The 22733-nt window shown below is 41.6% G+C and overlaps 3 protein-coding genes across 7 annotated transcripts in view; 2 read left to right on the forward strand and 1 right to left on the reverse strand.

The window, feature by feature from the left end:
* Nucleotides 1-4741, reverse strand: part of prkg1l (protein kinase cGMP-dependent 1, like) — a 7242-nt gene extending 2501 nt beyond the window's left edge. The window contains exons 1-9 of one of the 2 annotated variants that reach the window (XM_042221185.1): nucleotides 4407-4741; nucleotides 3535-3736; nucleotides 3309-3423; nucleotides 2934-3100; nucleotides 2448-2561; nucleotides 1016-1121; nucleotides 792-855; nucleotides 526-603; nucleotides 253-347 (exon numbers count right to left, since the gene is read on the reverse strand). In XM_042221185.1, coding sequence (XP_042077119.1) covers nucleotides 253-347; nucleotides 526-603; nucleotides 792-855; nucleotides 1016-1121; nucleotides 2448-2561; nucleotides 2934-3100; nucleotides 3309-3423; nucleotides 3535-3736; nucleotides 4407-4646 — 1181 coding nt within the window. In that variant the 5' untranslated portion in view covers nucleotides 4647-4741. The remainder of the gene's footprint in view (nucleotides 1-252; nucleotides 348-525; nucleotides 604-791; nucleotides 856-1015; nucleotides 1122-2447; nucleotides 2562-2933; nucleotides 3101-3308; nucleotides 3424-3534; nucleotides 3737-4406) is intronic. The other variant, XM_005922660.3, reaches the window with a different exon arrangement.
* A 659-nt stretch (nucleotides 4742-5400) lies between these two features.
* Nucleotides 5401-9459, forward strand: ubl4a (ubiquitin like 4A). Its single transcript, XM_005922663.3, has 4 exons — nucleotides 5401-5604; nucleotides 6802-6907; nucleotides 7015-7253; nucleotides 8840-9459. Exons 1-4 carry the CDS (start codon nucleotides 5557-5559, stop codon nucleotides 8945-8947), a joined length of 501 nt encoding a protein of 166 aa, XP_005922725.1. The 5' UTR covers nucleotides 5401-5556; the 3' UTR covers nucleotides 8948-9459.
* Nucleotides 9460-9584: 125 nt separating this feature from the next.
* On the forward strand, nucleotides 9585-22036 carry si:dkey-32e23.4 (dynamin-1-like protein). Of its 4 annotated transcripts, none has more exons than XM_005922661.3 (18): nucleotides 9585-9786; nucleotides 10220-10346; nucleotides 10909-11050; nucleotides 11289-11327; nucleotides 11524-11570; nucleotides 11670-11741; nucleotides 11836-11922; nucleotides 12061-12223; nucleotides 12541-12661; nucleotides 12755-13093; nucleotides 14960-15080; nucleotides 15188-15343; nucleotides 15454-15543; nucleotides 15635-15733; nucleotides 15912-16028; nucleotides 16118-16227; nucleotides 18550-18709; nucleotides 18884-22036. In XM_005922661.3, exons 2-18 carry the CDS (start codon nucleotides 10245-10247, stop codon nucleotides 18938-18940), a joined length of 2022 nt encoding a protein of 673 aa, XP_005922723.1. In that variant the 5' UTR covers nucleotides 9585-9786; nucleotides 10220-10244; the 3' UTR covers nucleotides 18941-22036. The 4 variants fall into 4 exon arrangements, with proteins under 4 accessions (XP_005922723.1, XP_014189171.1, XP_014189172.1 ...); XM_014333685.2 differs by having other exon boundaries at nucleotides 9585-9781; XM_014333686.2 differs by having other exon boundaries at nucleotides 9585-9656.
* The last annotated feature ends 697 nt before the right edge of the window (nucleotides 22037-22733 follow it).

Genomic DNA, 22733 nt, shown 5'->3' on the forward strand with positions numbered 1-22733 from the left:
TGTGTGTGTGCCCGTGTGTGTGTGTGTGTGTGTGTCTTGTTTTATAGAGCATGAGTAAAGTTTTGAAACATGACCAAGTGCTCAGTTTGGACCCTCAAGAAGCTGCGTGGCAGGCATGTCAAGTTGGGTATCTGCACAGAGGATTGTGTGTGTGTGTGTGTGTGTGTGTGTGTGTGTGTGTGTGTGCTTTTTCATTATATGTGCAGAAATTTCTTTATAGCATCATCTGAAGGAGCTTTTTTCCCTTCTTACCCCCACAGAGCCTTTTCTCCAAACCACTGTCTCTCAGAGAGCTTAGAAAGAACTACCTGTTCTTCCTGCTCTTGCCCCTTTTCTGTCACTTTCACCTGTCAAATGTAATGAAAAAAGAGGTAATGGTGATGAGCGCAACGCACCAAAGTAAATTATCACCATCATAAAGTCATTTCCGCCACTGCTTTGACATTTCTGTCATCCAGGCTGTAAATCTTTTCCTCAGAAAGCCCCCCTTGATCTGCGCAGCAGGATGAGAGCAGAACACTTTACCTGGCCTTTGCTGATGATATAAAAGGTGTCTCCTGTGGCCCCTTGTCGAATGATGTACTCGCTATCGGTGTAATGTGTCTGTGGAAGGCAAATGAAAACCGACAGCAGTGTGACCAGTGGAAAAATATCAATAAAACAAAGAAGGGTTCATCCAGAGAACTTTCTTTGCACTTATAGAGGCACTGTAGGCACTGCATGTAAACATTCACCTCATCTATTAGCTGGATACACTAGTGTGCTTCACAGTTAAATAACTTCAAGTGTACCTCTTCCATGAGATCCGACATTTTCATGAGGACATCTGCTGGCAGCGACTGGAGGAAGGGAATGCTGCACACAGATACAAACAAAAAGCACTGGATATCATCCGCAATAGCTCATGTAGGTGCATGAGGACAATGAGCAGATACCGTGCACAGAGGTAAAAGCCTACATGGCCCATCAAAGCAGCTTTTTGGAGCTGCTCCATGTGCATCAGTCTGATTTTCACCTGCTAAGAAGCTCCACTGAATGGGAAAGGCGCTTGAGACCACTCTGCATGATTATGGTCTGGTAGCTCTTGCGATCCACAACCCACAGCCTGCTGTCCGTTCGTGCTGCAGATCAAAACACAGAGACAGAGGAAGACGCTGTGTCAGTGACAGATGAGTGAAAGCACTATCGAGACTCATGCTGCCTGTGATGGATGTGGACGTGCAGCCAGTAAGTAGGCCAGGATTTCATTAGAAATGCTTACCGTGTATCGTAAAAACTAAAAATACTTGTTTTCCTCGCAGAGGTCAGTTGATATCAATCAAATCTAATTTCCTTCAGCCATCATCACCATCTTTCTTTGTAATAGAGCTTGAAAGAGAGTGTCGTTAATTAATAATGACCAGTATTGATTGATTCACTGAACCTTCCTGCAAACGGAAGACGACGTCCCCACCAGACAGTCTAATAAGATCGAGCATCTGATTATTGCGGTGCAGTCCTTGTCTCAGTTCCCTGTTTTTGGATACAAACCAAACTTTGTCGCTTTACCTTTATATGGCACACGGCGTGCAGCCATTGGTTTTTAATTTAATCTCTTGTACCAGATATGATGGGAAAAAAGGTAATTTCAGGTCAGGAAGGAGATAAATGCAACAGGCCTTAAATGGATTGAAAAAAAGAGGGTACATGGAACAAGGGGGAGCAGCGAGCAGACATCAAATGAGTTTTGTTACCAGAGAGCAGACAAATGTAGAACAGTGAATTGGAAAGGCTGCCTGGTTGCAGGACAAAGAAAGGAGTTTTTAAAAAAGGGGAGGAATGGGATGCTTTTGGGACCAAACAAGACAAAACAGACAGATTTTTCAATTTAAACTAATCCGGCCATTTTCACAGCCTATTTATTTGTGAAACCAGGTCAGACACACGCAGCCACGGCTGAAAAGGTTTTCCCACAGGACTCTGCGATCGGATCCTCAAAGGAAATGATAGCACAGTTTCTGCTTGTAAGAGGGGAAAAAATCACCACAAAAGCACAGATGAGAGGTTGCAACGCAGCGGTCATTAAATCGAGATCGTTTACAAGAAGATTATTTTTAAATGTTTGCAAGATGCTGAGATGCTGGATTGCAGGGAGGAGATGTGGCGGTCCAGGCAGCCTTGTTAAGCGGCAAAAACCAAGGATGCTTTAAATTCCTCACATCTGATAGAAGGCCATGCAAAGCTGTTGTAAAATCTCAGAGGGTCTTTTGATTTCGAATTCAACAGGCATCTTTTGTCCGAGGCCACAGCCAGAAATCTTACCGCTTGTGAAATTCACTTAAACTAGAATTATTTATATCCTCGCCGAATCAGAGATAATCACAGAGAAATTCTTCAGGTTGACAGCTCTCCTGTGACATCTGCGCGCAATTATAAAATAAAGAAGCCGATGCAAAGCTTTGATATACCTGACACAGAGTAGGTGTGGGTGCAGTTGTAAAGGAGCGCTAGCTCTCCAAACATGTCTTCTGGTTCAACTGTGAGCAGCTTCAGTCCATCTTTCATCATTTCCAGCCTCCCTTCTGCAAATAAACAAACACTGGGTGAAGGACGACGCAGAGAAGTGGGTTTTATGTCAGATAATGTACAGACTGAGAGAGATATACAGCACAAACAACAGAAAGGCAAGGCAACCGGAGATAAACAGCCTCTCCGTCTCCTCAGGCTCAAGCTGACATTTCAACCCAAACTAGAAATGTGTTGCTCCACATGCTGTCACTTTGTTGCGTTTCTATTTGCTTCTATTTATCAGTACAAGAATTTAAATATAAAGATATGATCAAGCTCATCATTTAATCAGTCTGTCCTTAAGCATCTGACATCTCAAGGAAGCCTTAATAAATATCCTCGTGTGTGATTAATGGCGGCCATTGTGAGAGGAAAAAAGGATTTACCTTCCAAAACGTAAGCCTGAGCCCCAGCGGTCCCCTCCTGAATAACATAGCAGCCTTGATTGATGGTGGTGGAATGCATGCAGGCGATGATGGCTCTGATTTCTCCTTCATCAAGGTGCTTCAGCAAGTCGTTTCTCAGAAATGATGCCCGAATCAGCCTCTGGGACCTGAGGACATGAGGAAACGATATCAAATTTGCAGGTGAGGATGAGTTATTAAACAGTGTCAATTGCTTGAGCGTCTGACAATGAATAAAAAAAAGCATTGGTTCATCATGAGTCATGCAGTCAGCAGTCAGTGAGCCTTGAACATGCATGAATGTAATTTTTCAATCTGAGCAGGTGTAGCTGTGAGGGGAACACTGTGTCCTCTTACTCGTGGCTTTTGTCACAGCTTCTCTGTGAAACCAAGGCAAGAGTCACTGGGTCCAGAGTGAGGGGCTCACAAATCACCGTCTGCCTTCTGGGTCTCTTGTTGTCATCAGTTTGAGCTGAGGTAGAAGCAAAAAAATAAAAAATAAAAAAAGTCAGGGAAATTAAACAGAACTCTATATCAGTCCTAATAAGCCTTGCAATTATTAGAACAGCACAAAACTGCCTACATGCACTGACTGCAGAGGATCCTGGGAGGGAGACAGTGGTTCTGTAGCGGTCTAGTTCTTCCTGCAGCCGCCGGATGAGTTCATCCTTCGTGTCCAGCTCAAGCTCCAGCTCATCTATCAGCGTGTCCCTCTGGCGAAGCTCCTCAATCTTTAGTTGCAAAGCAAACTGAAGATCCCGAAGTGTCCCCATCACCTGCAAACACTAGCAGACTTCATCTATGCTTTTTACAAAGAGCCATCCATAGAGTATATACATTCCTACCACTCCTATGCAGTATGGATCTATCTATAACAAACTTGATCTCTGTCTGATTTTGATCTACACACCTCTTTATTATTTAGCTAATCTATTCAAGTGTAATGGCTTCTACCTGGATAAGAGCATAGATCCACCTGTTTTGGGCTTCTTGTACATTTCCACACCTATACGTGTGTTCATATGTTTATGAGGCCATTAATGTTCACTGCAAATGAGTCACAGGTAAGGTATAGCTCCACATTGCAAGCATTAGCTCTAGTCTATTGTTCTGCATCTCTATACATAATTCAAGCCACATTAAGACAAAATAGAAAGAAAGTAGAAATGAAATGCTTGCACAGTAAATGTTAGTGCAAACTTCCTGCTGGGTCCCACACAAAAGTCTTAACAGGAATGAAAACATTAAAATAAGATTGGATTTTCCATGTGACTGTTAGGCGTGGCTGATGCTTTCACGATGATTTTTTCTTTTTTTTTAATCTTTGCTGCTTTTACGCTGTTATGTTTCTAATTGACTGTCTGTTAGCACAGATGAGGCTGTGTCCGCAAACTGTATTAATGCTGTGCGATATTTCACACCATAAACAAACAAATGAACACAAACATCACTTACCACACGCAGCCTGTATGGCGTTATGGGGGTCTCTTTCACCGGCGTGTTTTGGCCTGGTTTGGTTGCAGACTGTTCACTCGACAGGTGCACATCCCGTCTGTAAGTGCCCAGCTGAAGGATGCTCTCCTCTCTTGCTCGCGGCTGGCCGGGGCTGGGCACAGACAGCAGGCAATCACATGACCCACACGGTGGAAACCATGCGGGGAGGGTGAGATGAGAAACGTGTGGACCGGATCCCATCTGGGTCACGGGGTCCTCAGGGTGTTCCTGAGCCTTGGGAGTAGGTGGGGATCCGGCAAAATGTGCAATGCATGTTAATGATTGTATGCCCAACCGATCATGAAGCAGGTTAAAGGCTTGCCGTGTGCACCGATCAAAGATTTATTCGTTTTCTCTCCATAGCAGATGTGCAGCCATCCTAATATAATACCCTATATCATGTTTTTTATTTTCTCAGTAAAGGCTTGATATGTATTTGATGTAGGTGCATAAAGTAACAAAATAAATGTTACTCTGCAATTGGACGGCAAGTAGTTTTCCGATAACTACAGTTTCAAACTACATGTGATGATGAGTTATGGTAACAACGCTATAATGTTGCAATAATGTGAGGCATTAATAGGAAAATCAGTTATAAGTTACTGTGTTCACCACGATACTAGTAAAAACACGCTAGCGTCATGCAGCCTTAGTCCACTTTATTTTAACACAATTTCCCTGTGTGTTATTTAAACACACAAAAAGGAAAAAAATGTTTTAAAAACGTATAATAAATTAGCCCTGGTGTAGCATTGTTGATAATATTACTAATAGCCGCGTTATAAGTCAAAGTTGTAAGCCTTTTTGAGTTTTCCCATCCTCTTTTTTTCTTTTTAATATTCAACTGCGGCATAATTAGGAGAAAATAAATGGATTATTGTTTGTTTTTGTTGTTATGACACTTTCCTCCGAAGGCTGGTGTAGCTGCCATGCCACACTCCGGCCAGCGCGCGGCGGTAGTGGGATGCGGGAGAAGAAAATGGGCCGTTGGCAAGCGACGAATCGCGAGCTGATAAAGTAGCTGTACTCTGAAGCAGCACACTTCGGGAGGCTTTGTTACTTTATCTTTATTGTTGTGTAATTTTTTTGTTTTTTGAAAGCATATTCAAAAATGATCCTCACGGTGAAACCGCTTCAAGGAAAAGAGTGCAGCGTACAGGTGAGTGAAGTACCGCTGCGCTAGCTCACCGCCTCTTGCTAACTGCGATCGCAGCTAGCAGTTTAGCCGAGCCAGCATTGGCATGTCACATGCCGAGCTGCCTTTAGAAAAACGGCTACGCATATGTTTTTTGAAGTAATAAAATAGCCTGTCAGAAATACTGGGATTCAGTTCTACACACTGTAGCCTAAACTAGCCGGTTGTATGGGCATTTCTCCTCAGAGTCATTGATGTTATAGTGGCTGGCGTGCTAGCCAAATCCTGGATAAGATGTTGCATACAATCTCGCCTGACAACAGCTGACTAGTAGCATTTGAAGCCGGGTCTTTGTGGTTTCGGGGAAAGAAAAAAAAGGGGAAGTCCTATCTTAGGGAAACACTTTTTCGTGCAGTAAGACCAATATAGCTGTCAGTTAGCTTTAGCCTCAGTCTGTCTCTCCCAAAGCTAATTTTTAAAACATTATGAAGCACAAACTGGATTTTTTTTCTAAAATTGTTTAAAAATTCTGTGTTCAGCAGAGAAGTGGTTCCATGCACAACATCTACGCTATAACAGTGATTACAGCCATTTCGTTTAAAATGTTAGCCAGAGTGCACTTTATTTATTTATTTTTTTAGAGAAAGGGGCCTCTACAAAGGTCAGTACAAAGCGGGGATGTCACTTATTTATATCCCCTTTCTGTTTTTTGCTGCTGTGTTTTTGGTCACTATCCTGTTGCATAACCCAAAGGCGTTTGAGTGTTAGAGGACAAACTAATGACCGGACATTCTACCAGAAAATCCTGAAGGATAGAGCAGAATTCATGGTTTCATCAATTAAACGAACTCTTCCAGGTCTCGAAACAGCAAAGCAGCCCCACCATCACACTACCTTCACTGTGTTTTACACCAGATGTAACACAGAACTCAAACTCTTCAAAAAGTTCAGTTCTTTTCTTGTCAGTCTAAAGAATATTTCCCAAAAAGTTTTGGGGATCATCAAGAAGCTTTTTGGCAAATGTGAGATAGGTGTGTGTGTGTGTGTGTTGTTTTGTTCGAAATATGCCAAAAAACAAGAAATCAAGAATGGGACAAATACTCTTTTACAGCACTGTGTGCTGTGTAATTTAAACGCTGTTCAGCTGCACAGAAAGAAAACAGCTAGCGTCATGCTCTTAAATTACACATGTACTACATGATTGGGTTGTTTATCTTCCAGGTGACTGAAGACGAAAAGGTCTCTACAGTGAAGGAGCTTGTGTCTGAACGTCTCAACATACCAGCAAACCAACAACGGTTACTCTACAAAGGGAAAGCTCTAGCAGGTAGATGTGGCAACGGTGCCACATTTGATGGCAGCATTTGTTAATACTTTTCTGCATGCATCATATGTAAATTTTTAATGGCAATACATTATATCACTCTCCCTCAGATGAACACAGACTGAGTGATTACTCTATTGGTCCTGAAGCTAAATTGAATCTGGTAATCCGTCCCGTGGGAGAGAGGACTGCAGTTTCAGGGACAGCAGCACCAGGCGGCGGTGGTAGCTGTAGCAGCACCAGCAGTGGAAGCAGCACACAGGGAGGAGTATGGCAGACCATCTCCACTATACTTGCTAGACACTTTAGTCCGGCAGATGCAGCAAAGGTTCATGAACAGCTTATTAAGGTATATAAATGCAGCATCATCTATTTTTTTTTTCGTCACACAAGTTGACAGCAGTGCATATTTAATAAATGTCAAATATTAAAGTTGAAAGGGCCAGTTATGGATGATTTATGAACATGTAGTGGTAACAATGAGATACTAATTTAATTTCTGGAAATCTATTATTAATAATTACTACAATATTTGTATAATGCTTTTATCTTTTAATGAGAACGGATTTTACTGTAGAAAGTCGGTGTACTGACAACTCTTGAGTAGGGCTGTGCGATATGACCAAAATCTCATATCCCGATATAAGACATCTATCGTCCAATAACGATATAAATCACAAAAATTTTACATTTTCTGTACATTCTGAGAATCGCGGGCAGCTCGACTTGCGTAAAGTGTTTCCAGCTGGGCGTCGTGTACCTGGAGTCGAGTGTTTTAACTGATGCATGAAACTACACATTTTTAGACATAAGTTGTAACGGCCGCTGTTTTCTTTGTGAGTATTTATTACACGGCGTGCTGCAGGGAAAAGCCTGTTCTAACGTTTGAGTCTAAGGTTGTTGTTTTTTTTTTTTAGCACCTGTCAGCTCTTTTTTGCTTCTCATCCTTAAGTACTCTGCATACTCTTTTACGTGATTAAGTTTATTTTGAAAAGTCTCAACAGGATCTTGAGCTTTATTGTGAAAGGTTTATGTGGAAGATAAACAAGCGGACACGCAATGGTTTTACTGTCGTTGTTGCTAACGACAACGCATAAAAACAGGCGCTTGTCTGTCCATAGTGTGGTTATATTAAATATAAGAGAAAGAGAGAACTTTAAGACATTAATATAGCCACTACAGTGACCATCAAAACAATGAAAAAATATTGCCGTAAACAGTTTATTTTGCGACACCACGAAACAAATGATAGCGTAAAATGAAACGATAGATGTTTTTATATCGTCATCCGATATATATCGTTATATCGAACAGCCCTACTCTTGAGTTTGTTAGTTGATCAGCTCCTATCCATCCAACTGTGCTCACTAATTAGAAGCTACATTCAGCTGCTCCCTCATTCACGAGGCGTTGCCACAGCAGGTAGCTCTGCATGCCTTCCCAACGAAACCCCAAAGGGATTCATGTCTCCTCCTTTCACTTGTTAGGCAAATATGTAAACCACTAAACTATGGAGCCACTAATTATGCTGGGCTAAATAATTAATTGAACAACTCAGACCAGTAGCAGCCAGACATGCGTGTGTGTTTGAAGGGGGGGATGAAGCATTATCGCAAAATCTAGTTTGGCCTTTTGCTGCCAAATTCTGTTGTTATCCTGAAATTGTTTAATTATTTGCGTGCAAATAATTTTAACATCATTACAAAACAAACAGTCAAAATTGCAAATTAGCTTACCTCCACTTACGTCTACACTTTTTGTACTTAACAAACTCCTTTTAAAAGCAACAAAAATGTTTCTGAAGGTCATGCTTCCAGTCCTTCATGCATTATTTCTAAGCCAGAACATGTTGTAAATAAATGCACTGAAATGTTTTTAACCTGCTACTTTTCAATATGTTTTTATTTCTTTTTTTACTTTCTTTCTTTTCTCAAGGACTATGAACGTTCCCTTCGACAGCTTAGCCTCGATGACATTGAGCGCTTAGCGGGGAGGTTGCTTCATCCGGAGGGCGAGGGCATGGACACCTCATACATGGACTAAGAATGCATAGCTTGAAGCTGTTTTTTTCTAATTGTTGTTTGAGAGACGCTCAGTGCTTTGACATGCATACGGTGTTCAGAGTGTTAGACTGTGAAAAATACAATGTCATTTTTCTTACAGAGAGCCCCAGGGTGAGCATGGATAACACTGACTGTTTATCTCAGCAATAGGGCTTTCTTATCTTTGATGAGAAAACTTGGCCTCTTGAAATTGGCCCTTGTCATTGGTGGCACAGTAACCTCGACCTGATCACATAATATCTGAATACAAAGGAGTCCATTTATGAAGCTGTCTTCACATGATCTCTGGCTGCTACAAATTCCAGGGGACACTAACTTCTAATGGAGGGTATTTATTAGTAATATTTGGGTTGCGTGATGACTGGGTGTTTCCTGTTATAACCATCTGTGCAAAGTTCATACATGTTTTATTCTGTAACTTACTGATGGCCATTGTATGTAAATAACATGTTTATATATATACAGATATTAAAACACAGGAAGAAAAAAAAAGTCTATCTTTCCGCTTTTCTTGTGTGCTTTTTAAGTGTCAGAATATATAAATGTATAGGCAGTGTGGTTTGATTTGAGGTTTCACAAGGCGGGACTTTACATATCAGCCAATCAGATGCTAGGAAACCTCGTGACTCAAATTTTTGACCAATTGGATTGACTGAGTAATACGGTTCCGCCTATGTGATCAATTGACGGTCTGTATCTTTATGCTCCTAATTTTGGATGACATTTCGGGTGGAATGAAGGGTTAACGCGTTATTTTAATACAAACTATGAAGAACAGGAAACTTGGATAGGAAGGAATATATCTTGAACATTGGTGAGGTCAGCATCGGGTACCGTTTCTTTAGCAGCTAAGCGAGTGTAAGCAGTTAGCTAGCTTATCCATTTCACTTCCTCCCTTTACCCAATAGATTTAGCAAGCTATAGTTAGCACATAACATCGAGTGTCTCGGTTTGTGCTGTCACCATTTGTTGCACTGTTAGTCAGACCTGGTTTCATCCCAGTAGTTGACAACTCGTAACCAGTGTTTATCTTAAAATGCCACTTCAAACTGGTGCTTAACCTGGGAGGATTGAGCGTGGTGTTACACCCCTCTCATCAGGACCACTTCTCCCTCTGACGAAGCTATACTGCTTTTGTTTTTTTAACTGTTTTGAAGTTTGTTTTATCTTTGCTTTTGTGTGTGTGTGTGTGTGTGTGTGTGTTTGTGTTTTTAATTAATTAATTAATTTATTTTTTTAAAACCCAATGTAGCAACAGTGTCCGGTCTGTTGGAAGGATGGAAACTCTCATTCCCACCATCAACCGGTTGCAGGAGGTCTTTCTAACACTGGGGGCGGAGATCATACAGTTACCTCAGATAGTCGTGGTTGGATCTCAGGTAGGCTAGGACGCATCTAAACTACTGTGCAAAAGTCTGAGCTACCCATGATTTCGTTATATTTTGTTTCCAAGCAGCCAGGCTGTCTTCTAATTTTTAAAATGGTCTTGAACAATAGTTCTTCAGGTTTTCTGAAGGTCTATCAAAGTTCTTCTTTGGAGACTGCCTACTTTTTTCACTCCTTTTCAGTCAAGTCCTTGTACCTGAGCTTTTTTACAGAAATGTTTTGTCCATTTCTGTAAAAAACAAAAGGCAGACAACATCCGAAGAAGAGGTTTGAATGTCCTTCAAGAAGCCTGGAGAACTAATTCTGAAGGCTACTTAAAGAATTGACAAAAAAGTTTGCCCAAGAGAGCTTGAAGTAAAAAGCTCAATGGTGATGCAGTTTTATCAAATTTTTATCTATAACATTCCATCATCTGTCATGTATGCTGTAGCTGAAGCTGTAAACTGTGTTCATGTTATTTTTTTTATTATATTCACAATGGCATATCCACACTGCATGAAAACTTTGCAGATGACTGTATCAGGGTTAAACTGGTCTTATCATGTGTCATAACAGAGTAGTGGAAAGAGCTCTGTGTTGGAGAGCCTGGTTGGACGGGATTTCTTGCCTCGAGGATCAGGAATAGTCACAAGACGACCCCTGGTGTTGCAGCTTGTTAATGTCCCCCCATTGCAGGAGAGGCTGAAGATCGAGAACGGTAAACAAACACAAATCTGTCACTGTTATATTCCTTTAAAAAAAACAAAGTCAAGTTTAGGAAGTTAGGGTATGCAGAAGAATGAGGAGAATAGAGTAACAGAAGGTTGTTATTAAAGTGTATACTGCATGCAGTAGTTAACGTGCACCTTTTCTCACTGTTTTTAACTGCTATTCCTTTTATGGTCTTGCTTTGCTAACACTCTCTTTCTTCCTCTTCTCCTTCACTGGCTTTTCAGGAAATGGGATTAAGCAAAATGCCCAAAACAGCTACCCAGGTCTCTCTACACTTGATCTGCATGCACTTGTCTTTGTTTAACTTCTTCATTTCTTTTCTGACATTTTCTTCAGCCTGATCTTTCTGCGTCTAGTATGAATACAAGTGGCTTTGTCTTATATTCAAATTAGCATAATGTCTCTTCAAAGTCTTAGTTTTATCTGTGTTAAAATTCACACTTACTCCTATTTGTCCAGGTGTCAAAGCTGAAGAATGGGGTACATTTCTGCACTGCAAGAATCAGGTTTGTTTATCTTAGGCATTCAAATAATATGTACACTGCTTTGGTTCTGTATTGTGTGCTAGGATTATGTGATGTGTAATTTTCTCACTCTTTTAATAGATCTTCACAGATTTTCAGGAAATTCGTCAGGAAATTGAAGCAGAGACTGAACGAGGTTCAGGCGACAATAAAGTGAGAAGAACACTTTGATGTGCGCTCAGTAATGCTGCAGGTTCAGCTGTTTCCACTGGATTCATTATTTTCTTTCTCTGTTTTTCATATCCAGGGGATCAGTCCTGAGCCCATATATCTGAAGATTTTCTCTCCAAAAGTTCTTAATCTCACTCTGGTTGATTTACCTGGAATTACTAAGGTAGATTCAGCCTCTTGACAGGGATGCTGACTGGATATGATTTATGCAAACACAGTGACGTTAGATAATCATTAACAATGATCGAATGTGTGCTGTGGTTAATGTAATGTTGGCCGCATACTGCTGTTGTTGTCTTAGGTTCCTGTTGGGGACCAGCCAAAGGACATCGAGGCTCAAGTGCAAGAGATGATCTTGTCCTTTATCTCCAATCCAAACTGCCTTATCCTCGCAGTGTCCCCTGCCAACTCTGACTTGGCCACATCTGATGCACTAAAATTGGCTCGTGAGGTTGATGCAGATGGTAAGACATTATTTATACAGGGTTTTTTTTTTCCTCAGAATTTATCTTAATTTTCTCTCTCTCTCTCTCTGTGCTTACTGCATGACGTGCTTCATTTTTAAATTGTTACATAACATGCTTTCATTTTTAAATTATCAAATGCGTCGAAAGAAGTAATTTCATGCTACTGATATAGCCTGTCTTTACAGTTTAAAAACCTTGCTGACAGGAAAATGAATGTTCATGTGCTCCCTTTGGCTGTGGTGATAAAGAGAATGATTAAATGGGGGAACCGTTCACCCTGAATGATCTGTGAATGTTGTGTTGGTGTCTGTCAGGCCGTCGAACACTGCTGGTGGTCAGTAAGCTGGACCTGATGGATGCAGGAACCGATGCGCTGGAGGTCCTTCTGGGTCGAGTCATTCCAGTCAGGCTTGGGATTATCGGGGTGGTTAACAGGTTTGGAAGAAACAAACTTGCTTGTTGATCTATAATTAAAAGTATTAATATTCTGATTATCTTACTGAACTCGCTGTTTTCTTCTTGTTGTAGGAGCCAGCATGACATAAATACTCAGAAAAGCCTGGAGGACTCAATGAAGGATGAGCAGGCTTTCTTGCAGCGCCACTATCCCTCGCTAGTGTCTCGTGCTGGCTCTCGCTATCTGGCCAAAACTCTCAGCAGGCTGCTCATGCACCACATCCGGGACTGCTTGCCAGACCTCAAAACCCGAGTGACTGTGCTGAGTGCCCAGTACCAGGCAAGACTCAACAGCTACGGACAGCCCGTAGAGGATCACAGTGCCACCCTGCTACAGATAGTCACCAAGTTTGCCAGCGATTATTGCAACACCATAGAGGGAACAGCCAGGCACATACAAACCTCAGAGCTGTGAGTCTGACCACACTCTAGTTGCATCTGGTGGAGCTTTTGTTTTCTGATTTAGTGAAATGCCTTAACTCTTCTTTTTAACACAGCAGTTGTTGCACAAATCTGCATTTTAACTTACTTTGATGAGCGTCCCAAAAGGTTGATTCTGTTCATCTGGACGTTTTCAGTGAGAGAAACGTTTCGTCGCTCACTGAAGTGACTTCTTCAGTCTCAGCTGATTGCAGTTTTCCCCAACCTTTTAAACAGGACATTTGCATAATGACTGAAGCTAGCCCACTAACGAACAATGGCCTATGAGGTCAGTTTCTTGATCATTAATATGAAATTGTTATGAACATTGATCAACAGCCACTGATCAAAGACCATTGGTCAATGACAGCTGATCAATGGCCTTGAGTACTATTCGCAGAGAGGTGGGGAATGGCTTCAATCACAGCACTGTAAGATGGTGAAACGTGAAAAATATACCATTACGCCCCCTCCTCAGCCTTCTTGATATGATGTTCTTCTGCTTCCCTGGCCACTGTATCTGTGGCGATGCTGTTCGCTCTTTGTCGTAGCGTCCTTATGACACACAGTTTGTGCTCCAGTGGGTGATGAGGGTCAAACCTTAAATACTTTACGTTACCCATCAACTTTTAAATGTTCCCCCTTAATGATGGAAATCTCAAAGTCTAAGAAGGCGGTCTTTCTTCGTAACCTCCATGGTGATCTTGATGTGTTTCTCCACCGAGTTATTGTGATCAGTGAATTGTGGTACCTCCTGAGATTTGATTTTCAACCAGGTGTCATCCACATACCTGTACCAACGACTTGGGGGTGTTCCAGGGTAGGATAACAGAGCCCCGTTTTCCACTTCTTCCATGTACAAGTTGGCCACAGTGGGTGAAACTGGGGAACCTATGGCACACCCATGTTTCTGCCTGTAGTACTGACACATGTATTTGAAATAGGTGGAATGAAGACACACAGTTCCACAAACAAACACACTTGGTCGGTGCTGAGAGTGGTCCTGCTGCTGAGGTTGGGGTCATCCTGTAATCTCTTATGAACTACCTTCACTGCTTCAGTGACTGGAACACAAGTGAAGAGAAACGTAACATCATGTGAGATCATTGTTTCATCTGCCTCCATTATGACACCTCTAAGCTTCTCAACAAAATTCAAAGTGTTCTGGATGTAGCGTTTAGAGCTGCCTATCAACGGGTTGAGGATCAAAGCCAGAAACTTTGAGATGTTATACGTGACTGAGCAGACAATTGGTCTTAAAGGTACACCCTGTTTTTGTATCTTAGGTAAACCATACAGACTTGGTGTAGCTTCCCCTGGGTGTAGCCTGTGGTATGAGGTCTGGTCAGCAGCATTGTCTTAATCTAAGTGCTTCAGACAATCTATCACCCTCTTCCTGTAACCACTACCTGGGTCTTGTTGTAGGGGTTCATAAGTATTTTTGTCAGTGAGCAGTGACAAAATTTTTCACGACAGTCCTTCTGGTTAAGTGAAACCGTGCACCTACCCTTGTCGACAGAAGAGTGATTACATTGTTTTCCAGATGAACAGAATCCACTTTTTGGGATTTGCTAACCTTGATGATTGAGACCGCATCGAGACATTTGACGAGCGTCATGAGAGTAATGTCCTCGTGCTAATGTAGGTGTAAACTAAAGTGGTATCAGCATCTTCCGTTGGCACATTCCACTCTGCAGCTTTTACCATTTGATGATTAATTCATTAAAATACATGGGGAGCAAATATTGACCCTTTTTGGTTGACTGCATTTAATCTTGGCACAGCTAGCATTGCTGACACACAGGACTGAGACCCAGCACTGATATCACAACTTTCACCTTTCTCTTCTTTCTGCAGCTGTGGAGGTGCTCGGATCTGTTACATATTCCACGAGACCTTTGGCCGGACATTGCAGTCTATCGACCCCCTGGCGGGCCTGACTGATCTCGATATCCTCACTGCTATCCGTAATGCTACTGTAAGCTTCTTCTCGCTTCTGTTTGTGTAGCTCTACTAAATCCTAATTCTAGTCAAGTCTGGACCTGGTGTGTATTTGTGTTTGTGTGTATGATATTTGCCCTGCAGGGCCCACGGCCAGCACTTTTTGTGCCCGAGGTGTCCTTTGAGCTGCTGGTGAAGCGGCAAATTAAGCGTCTAGAGGAGCCCAGTCTGCGCTGCGTGGAGCTGGTTCATGAAGAGCTGCAGCGGATCATCCAGCAGTGTTCCTCCTTCAGTACACAGGTGGGACCACAGATCATATTGCACTTTACACATGGTTGAATAAAGAAAATAGTGCCGCAGTAATTATTACAGAACCGTGTTAAAAAACAGCGTGTCTTTGCATTTTTAAGGAGCTTCTTCGATTTCCCAAGCTGCACGATTCCATTGTGGAAGTAGTGACTGGATTATTGCGGAAACGCTTGCCGATTACTAATGAAATGGTAATCCACAGCTTAAGCAAGATCATCATTTTTATATTAATTATATTAGTCATCCCACTGGATGCTTTTTTTGCTTTTTTTTTACTTTCAGGTCCATCATTTAGTAGCAATAGAGCTTGCCTACATCAACACAAAGCATCCAGACTTCACGGATGCGGCGCAGGTCTCCGCATCTGTCAACAGTCAGCAGGTAGTAGTTTGTTTCTCACTGCAGGGACTTTTTTTCTGCTTGGCTAAACAGCAGACACTGTGCTCTTTAAAAGCTGAAGTGTAATTCATAATTAAATATTAAAAACACTTTCAGAGTTTTTAGTGGAATCCCAGCCTAAAAAAACCCGTCTTTTACCCTCTGAGTTGCTTGTTTTCAGGCAGAGGCTCTTGACGGAGGGAAGCGCTGGAAGAACGAGAAGGTCACGGAAGAAAAGGCTGCAGCTGCAGGCTTTGGGAGCCCCAGCAAAGGCCAGGCCATTAACCTCCTTGACACAGTGAGTAGCGGGATTAGCAGTATGACAAAGCACTGAAGTCATTGCAGATGGTCAGTATTAATATTTTGCTTGGCCCTTCTCTCTGTCAGGCTGTGCCAGTGTCCCGAAAGCTGAGCTCGAGGGAGCAGAGGGACTGTGAGGTCATCCAGCGTCTCATCAAGAGCTACTTCCTCATTGTCCGCAAGAGCATCCAAGACAGGTTTGACTGGCACAAATCCAGAGCACCTCAGGGGACCCTACTTCCCCTTTACATCACGTTCAAAGCTCAGTTGTTGCTATTGATTACCGTAGTTCAAATTTGGCACAAACATTCAGTTAGAATAAAGTTGGTCAAAAGTGACATGACCTTACTGAACTCGCAATAATTCATGTGGTAATTATGTTGTCTCTTATAGGACAAAATGATTAATTGAGATCAAAGTTCAGCTTTGCTGTGACAGCATTCTGTAAAACCACTTCTCTGGTTATTATTCAGGAGCTTAAAGGCTTTTATACACTGGACATGTAAAATTTGTTCAAATGTTTTGAGCGTTAAAAATATTTTTTGGGCCGGCAGCATAACTTCGCTGACCAATCAGACCACTGCATTTTCCAGCAAGTACGCTGTAGGTCCGTGAGTCGTTTGGTACCGGGCCGCGAGAGTTGAGGCTCGGGTGTAAAATTTATGGTTTTTATCGTTAACTCGGTTTCCCTGGGTCTCAGTGTTGTTGGCGCATTTCAGAAGGACGCTGCTAATAAATTTACACAACTACACAGTGGATTCGTGTTTATTATTATATTTACAAAATACCACAGTTTTTGTCTTGGTCATTTTATTTTGTTGTATTTATCTGCAACACCTTAAAGGCTGGTCCGTGAAGATATTGTCTGAAATTAAATTGGTCTGTGGCGCAAAAAATGTTGGGGACCGCTGTGTTAGACGACAAGTTTGGATCCAAAAACTTTGGGAAATTCTTTGTGTTTTCCGAAAGCGCTCCGTGTGGCCTTAACTCTTAGATAAAAGAGTAGATCATATATCTTGGCCATTTCTGAATTGATGATACTGATCAGTGGTTAACCAAATATCTTTAGAGACTTTTACATCAGTAACACAAAAATCTGAAGGCTGTCTGTCTAGCTGACCCATTAAAACACTGAGCCTGAACTTTAAACAGTTAACACGCAGCCCTGTCACTGTCCATTTCATACCATCAAACATGACATTGCTAAATCCTCCCTCAAGGTCTGAGAGTACTACTGTGACCACTGTGGTTCCCGCGGAGCTGTATTTTGGTGCAGAAGGAGCTCATGCTGATGGATTTCTGCCTGATGATGCTTAATGCGAGTGCTTGTACGATCTGTGTTCAGAGAGCAGTTTCTGATTTATTCCTTAGCGGAAATGTTCCCTGACTGAAAGTCTGGGTGAAGTGTTCGCTCGTATATAAAATGTTGTCTGCTCCGGTTATATTAAAGTAATGATCCAGTTTAAGTCCATTTACTTGCATTTGCCTGCATGGACTGGTTTTAGCTATAGACAGGGGTGGGCTTGGCTCCAACAGGCAGCTTAGCCACTCAGTCAAAAGTTCAGAAAAGTGTGTTCAGGCTTCCTGAACGACAGGCGTACAAGTCTAAATGTCAGCTCAGGTGTAACATTTGTAGCTGTGTTTGTTCAGGTGAGACGTATCGTGATGCTCTTCTTCTCCCAACACTTTTAATGTTATATCAGTGCTGATATGTATTGGTCAGATGAAAATGTTGTTTTTTAATGAAATCCATCAGATTTTTCCCTCATTTGCATCTTTTCTGCCTGGCCGCAGGGCACCGAGAGCAAGCGTGCCACTGCGTGCGTGTATTAACTTCACAATTAGATGTGCCTGATGGTGCTGTCAGTGTGGCTCAGGGTTAGCAGCTGTTAACCTTTTATCTTATCAGTTGTTACTTAGATAAAAGAGCTGCATTGAAAGAGCAGTCTAACTACATAAACAAAGGCTTCTTATATAATGAGAGCTTTTATTTTTCCTCTAAAAAAGATGCAGGGGTTATATTTACATGTAAACTAGAGGGTGACACATTTAGTGAGGACATTAGATTTAGTCTCTGTGGATATTAACTCATGCACTGTTTTCCCTACTTTTACTTCAATTACTGTAAGGGGATTAAATATATCAGCATTAGCAATAAGAGTTTTTGTTCTGGGTGTTTTTTTTTTGTTTATTTTGTATGTGTCTGTCTTAACTGTGGTGCTCTGTTAGAGAATAAGTGTGCAGATGTTGATTCCTGCAGTGATGTCTGTTCTCGTACAGCTGCTACATGCATACAAATCAGTGTTTCTTAATATTAGTTTAGTGAAGTTGTTTCTTTTTTTAAATATGAGATTAAGCACAAAATAAATCAGCAGTAATGATCTGAACAGGGACTCAGCTCTAACTCTGGAGTCCCTCGCCCTAGTTTCTAGTCAGACTACAGCTTTCTTGGTTGGTGGAAGCATGCAAATTCAGAATAGTAGCCCTAGTGTAAATATCATCGATCTGTGTGTCTACAGTGTGCCCAAGACAGTGATGCATTTCCTGGTGAACTACGTGAAAGAACATCTGCAGAGTGAGCTGGTGGGTCAGCTTTACAAACAGCCACTGCTCCAGGAGCTGCTCATTGAGTCACAGGACACAGCACAGCAGCGGACTGAGGTTGCTCAAATGCTTGAGGTAAAATTGGATGATGCAATTTGTTCTCTGAATGGGTTCTGAACATCGTGGAACAGCTAGTTGTTTTTCTTTTTCTTTTTTTTCTTTTCTCTGCGGTCTTAATGCCAGCAATTTAACCAGCCTTTCTTTCTGTCTTTCTTTCTTTCTTTCTTTCTTTCTTTCTTTCTTTCTCAGGCGCTTAAAAAAGCCAATAACATCATCTCTGAGATCCGGGAGACTCATCTTTGGTAGCCAGAGGAATGCAACAACTTCTTTTGTGTCAAAGGAGAGCTCTGAGAGTTTGAGAGTGTATGTGAGTTTTCGGCAGTCTGTGTTAATGTGTGGCAGTACCACTGTTTTCTCACGGACCAGTGACCATAGCACATTCAGATCTACTTTTTTTCCTCTCTGGCGGTTGCACTGAACAGCATACCGGAGCTGTTGCTTTTCACTGTGAATGCTGAGAGAGAGAGAGATCAATCACACTCAGGCTGAAAGTGTTATTTAACAGGTAGAATGTGACAAGCATAGCCGCGAACAAAAATTTCCTGCAATACTTTGTGTGAAAACCTTTGATGGGTCATAAGTTTGTTTTATTTTTTTGTAATGTATGTTGTGTATGGAGTATTTATTTTCTCTGTGTTTATTTTTTTTTATAAATTTGAAATGTGTTCACACTGCACAGCTCCATGCTTTCCAGGCAGTGGCTTCCTCTGAGCCCACTTTAGCAGGTGCTAAAACTATGTTAGATTAGATTTCCTGACTTTAATCTCCTTTGTTGGAGTGCTCAGCAGATATAGAAATAAAGTGAAAATCAAATCAATGCAGACTGCAATGCAACACTAAAGACAGGCTGCAGTCATTTAAAGAAATCACAGGATGACTGCGGATTGTTTTTCCAGCTCCGATGCTAATCAATATCAGGTTTATTTTCCAGTCTCGTTTGCATATGAGCCTATTTTTACTGCCTGCTGTAAACATTCCAGTTTTAGGTGAGCAAACCAAACATGCCCAACATATCCTTCCCTCTGTTTGTGTACGATTTTAGAAGACTGCCACATTGAGCTGGACAGCTTAAGTATAAAGTGTGTATGCACCATAGTGTTAGTCAATTCTTACACTTGAAGTGTGTTTTTATTTTTATTTTTTAACCATTAAAAAGAGTACGCTTGTTATATCTCAGATCCACATGATAGCACTGAAATTTCCTGTAGCTTCGTTTCCTTCCCCACAAAACCAATTATCCACTTGTTTCCACTGTTAATGCTACAGAGATATAAGCTTGTTCGTATTACTGACCCTTTCCTGCCGCTCAGATAAACTGCCTCCAGGAAAGCGAGACAATTAGAAATGTAGATGAATCCTGCCTGCAGTTGTTTTTTTTGTTACATTCCCAACCAGAAACCTCAGTCTTAATTTAACCTGACTCATTTGCCCCTGTGCCAGTCACTGTTTCATTATGTAATATTCATTAATATGTAAAATAATGCATCTCTTCCCGGCTTTCCTCCCCCATTCTCAGGCTCAGATAATAGCCAAAACTAATGTTATCCTAAGAATTAGACTTTTTCAGGAAGACCTGCTTTAAACAGAAAGTTCGCCCCTGATCAAATATACATGTTCTCCTCCTCGGCCTGCAGTGCTGTTTATCTACTGGATTGTTTTGGTATGAAAGAAGACGGCTCCTACATGACACAGGGCAACCAGAGGTAACTCGAGTCAGAGTTTTCAGGGTCCCCGAAGGTGCCTCTCTTCTTTACCTGGCTAAATTGCTACGGTAACTGATGCTGAACACATGACCCGGTCAGGAGCATGATCTGATCAGTTTCCTTTTAGGATCAGGTGGAAGCACAGTGTTTACACTATTTTATTTTCAGTTTGCTTTCAGTGAAAAGTTGTTCCTTGCTGAAGGAATATGTTTTGTATATGCAACTTTTTGAAGCCGTACTTTACTAACGCACTGAAGCCCAGCTATAAAGCTGCAGCAGCACAAAGTGTATGTGGCATTGTGACAGGAATTTGCATACATTCGGTTGGTGATGCAGAACGTCTGTGGTCCTAATCTGCTGCTAAGTCTCTTTACACTGCTGGAAATACAGCTAATAGAGTACAAATTAGAAAATGAATTGGTTACATTTGTAGACTATATAGTTAATAATTTCACTTTAAGCTGGCGACAAGTGATATCCACAGCTCTTTTATGTACACACCTGTGATGTTTAAGCATATCAGGTTTAAAGTTTATGAGCTCTAACATACAGCTGTCACATTAGAAATAAACAGCAGCACCGAGACCCACCAAATGATAAAATAAGTATATTGGAAGGTACTTCAGGCTGCTCCCTTATTTCCCGAGAGGTCGTCAGAGTGGATGAAACTGTGTGTTTGATTTGGCACCGGATGTCTTTCCTGACATGACCCTCACATTTTATCCAGGCTTGTGACCCTCGCAGGCTGGGTTCCCAGAATTGAACCGAGGATCTATAGGCGAGTGTGTTTACCACTCAGTGTGATTTTGATAATAATGAGTTCATATGATATATATATATCGTCATTACTTTCTCCTCTTATTTGCAACATCGATACCATTATATTTTACTGCTGTATCTGTCTGTCTGTGTTAGGCATGTGACAGACTAGCTAGGGTGTACTCTCCCTCTCATTATATCACAGCTGAGATTGGCTCCAGTGCCCCTGCAAACCTGAACTGGATAAGTAGAAGAAGATGGATGGATGGATATATGTACTAGCACCACGTCAGATAATGTCACTTTCTGGAATATGAGGTGCTGAGTTTATGTATTTTAAGGAAAAAGAGTCAAATGATGCAGTCACTAACTGACGCTGTGATACCCGTTATCACCAGCTGTTTTTAGGGTTTCTTTTTGTTTGCTTTTTAACCAGTTAATGCAAAGAAAGCTTGGCTGAGTTGAACTTGCTTGATTTTTAGGTACCTTCAGCACCGCAAAGTGAGAGCCACCTAGCCCACTTCTGTTAAAGAGATGGCATCAAATTTCTCCAAAACTGTGCAATTCACTCCAAAATAATCCAAACAGATAAACTCTACTTGAGGCCAGAGGGAAACGTGTACACTTTGGGTGGGAAATTTCTCATTAAGGGTACTATTAAACAGTAATTCTGTCTTCACTGTGTTTTTCTGAAAGCCCTGTATACGGTTGCATGTATGGTTCAGTATGCATGTGTCAAGGTATGAATGAATGTATATTTTGTATTATTTAAATGTATATTAAGATCATGTGTCAACTGCCTCATGAGTTCTTGCCTGCCAATATTTGTGATAAATGTTGACTAAATGTCATTTGGAGGGTCTCATTAAACCCTATCAAAGGATCCCATGCAGTGAAGTGTGTGTGTCTGGTGTCATAGACAACATGCAGCTCCAACAGTTTTCGTAAAATGTGTTTGTTTGTTTTTTGGTTGTTTGTCCCCCACAGAGCTCTAGCAGTAGATGTGATTGGACTCACTCTTCTTCACTATGTTGATCTCGAGCGACTGAAAAAGTCTTTCTTACAGATGTCTCTGTCACAGTTACACCAGCATGATGAAAACAGTGCGCAGCTATGAAGTGTCCTCCAGGATTTCAGCACTCGCGCACTCTTTCCCATTTTTCAAACCTCTCTTCTCTGTTTGACTCCACGATGCCACAGAAAGAGTGAAATTTCACTACAGTTATCTGCTCTCATTTAGATGATGGATTGTCACCTTTTGATGTCAAGGCAATCCAAGTTAAACACGAACAGGGGTTGAGGAGCGAGGTGATGGATGAGTTGAACGTAGCGGTGTGAGGAGAGTGCTGGTCATTAATGTTGGATGAGAGCGAGCGAGGGCACTACAGTCCGGGAGAGTGCAGTACTGGCACAGCAAGGCAAACATGACAGTTGAGATCGGTGCTGAATTTACAGCCTCCACCAAATATTAGAGATGCTGTATAACACAGCAGTCAAACCATTTACAACAGAGGACAGCAGGCTGAGCAGCTTCATTCACTCGGTCGGCGCTGAAGAATGAAAATGAAGCAATAACT

Source organism: Haplochromis burtoni, unplaced genomic scaffold, assembly GCF_018398535.1.
Source record: "Haplochromis burtoni strain Fernald_Lab_line unplaced genomic scaffold, NCSU_Asbu1 Contig_62, whole genome shotgun sequence".
Classification (NCBI taxonomy): Eukaryota; Metazoa; Chordata; class Actinopteri; order Cichliformes; family Cichlidae; genus Haplochromis; species Haplochromis burtoni.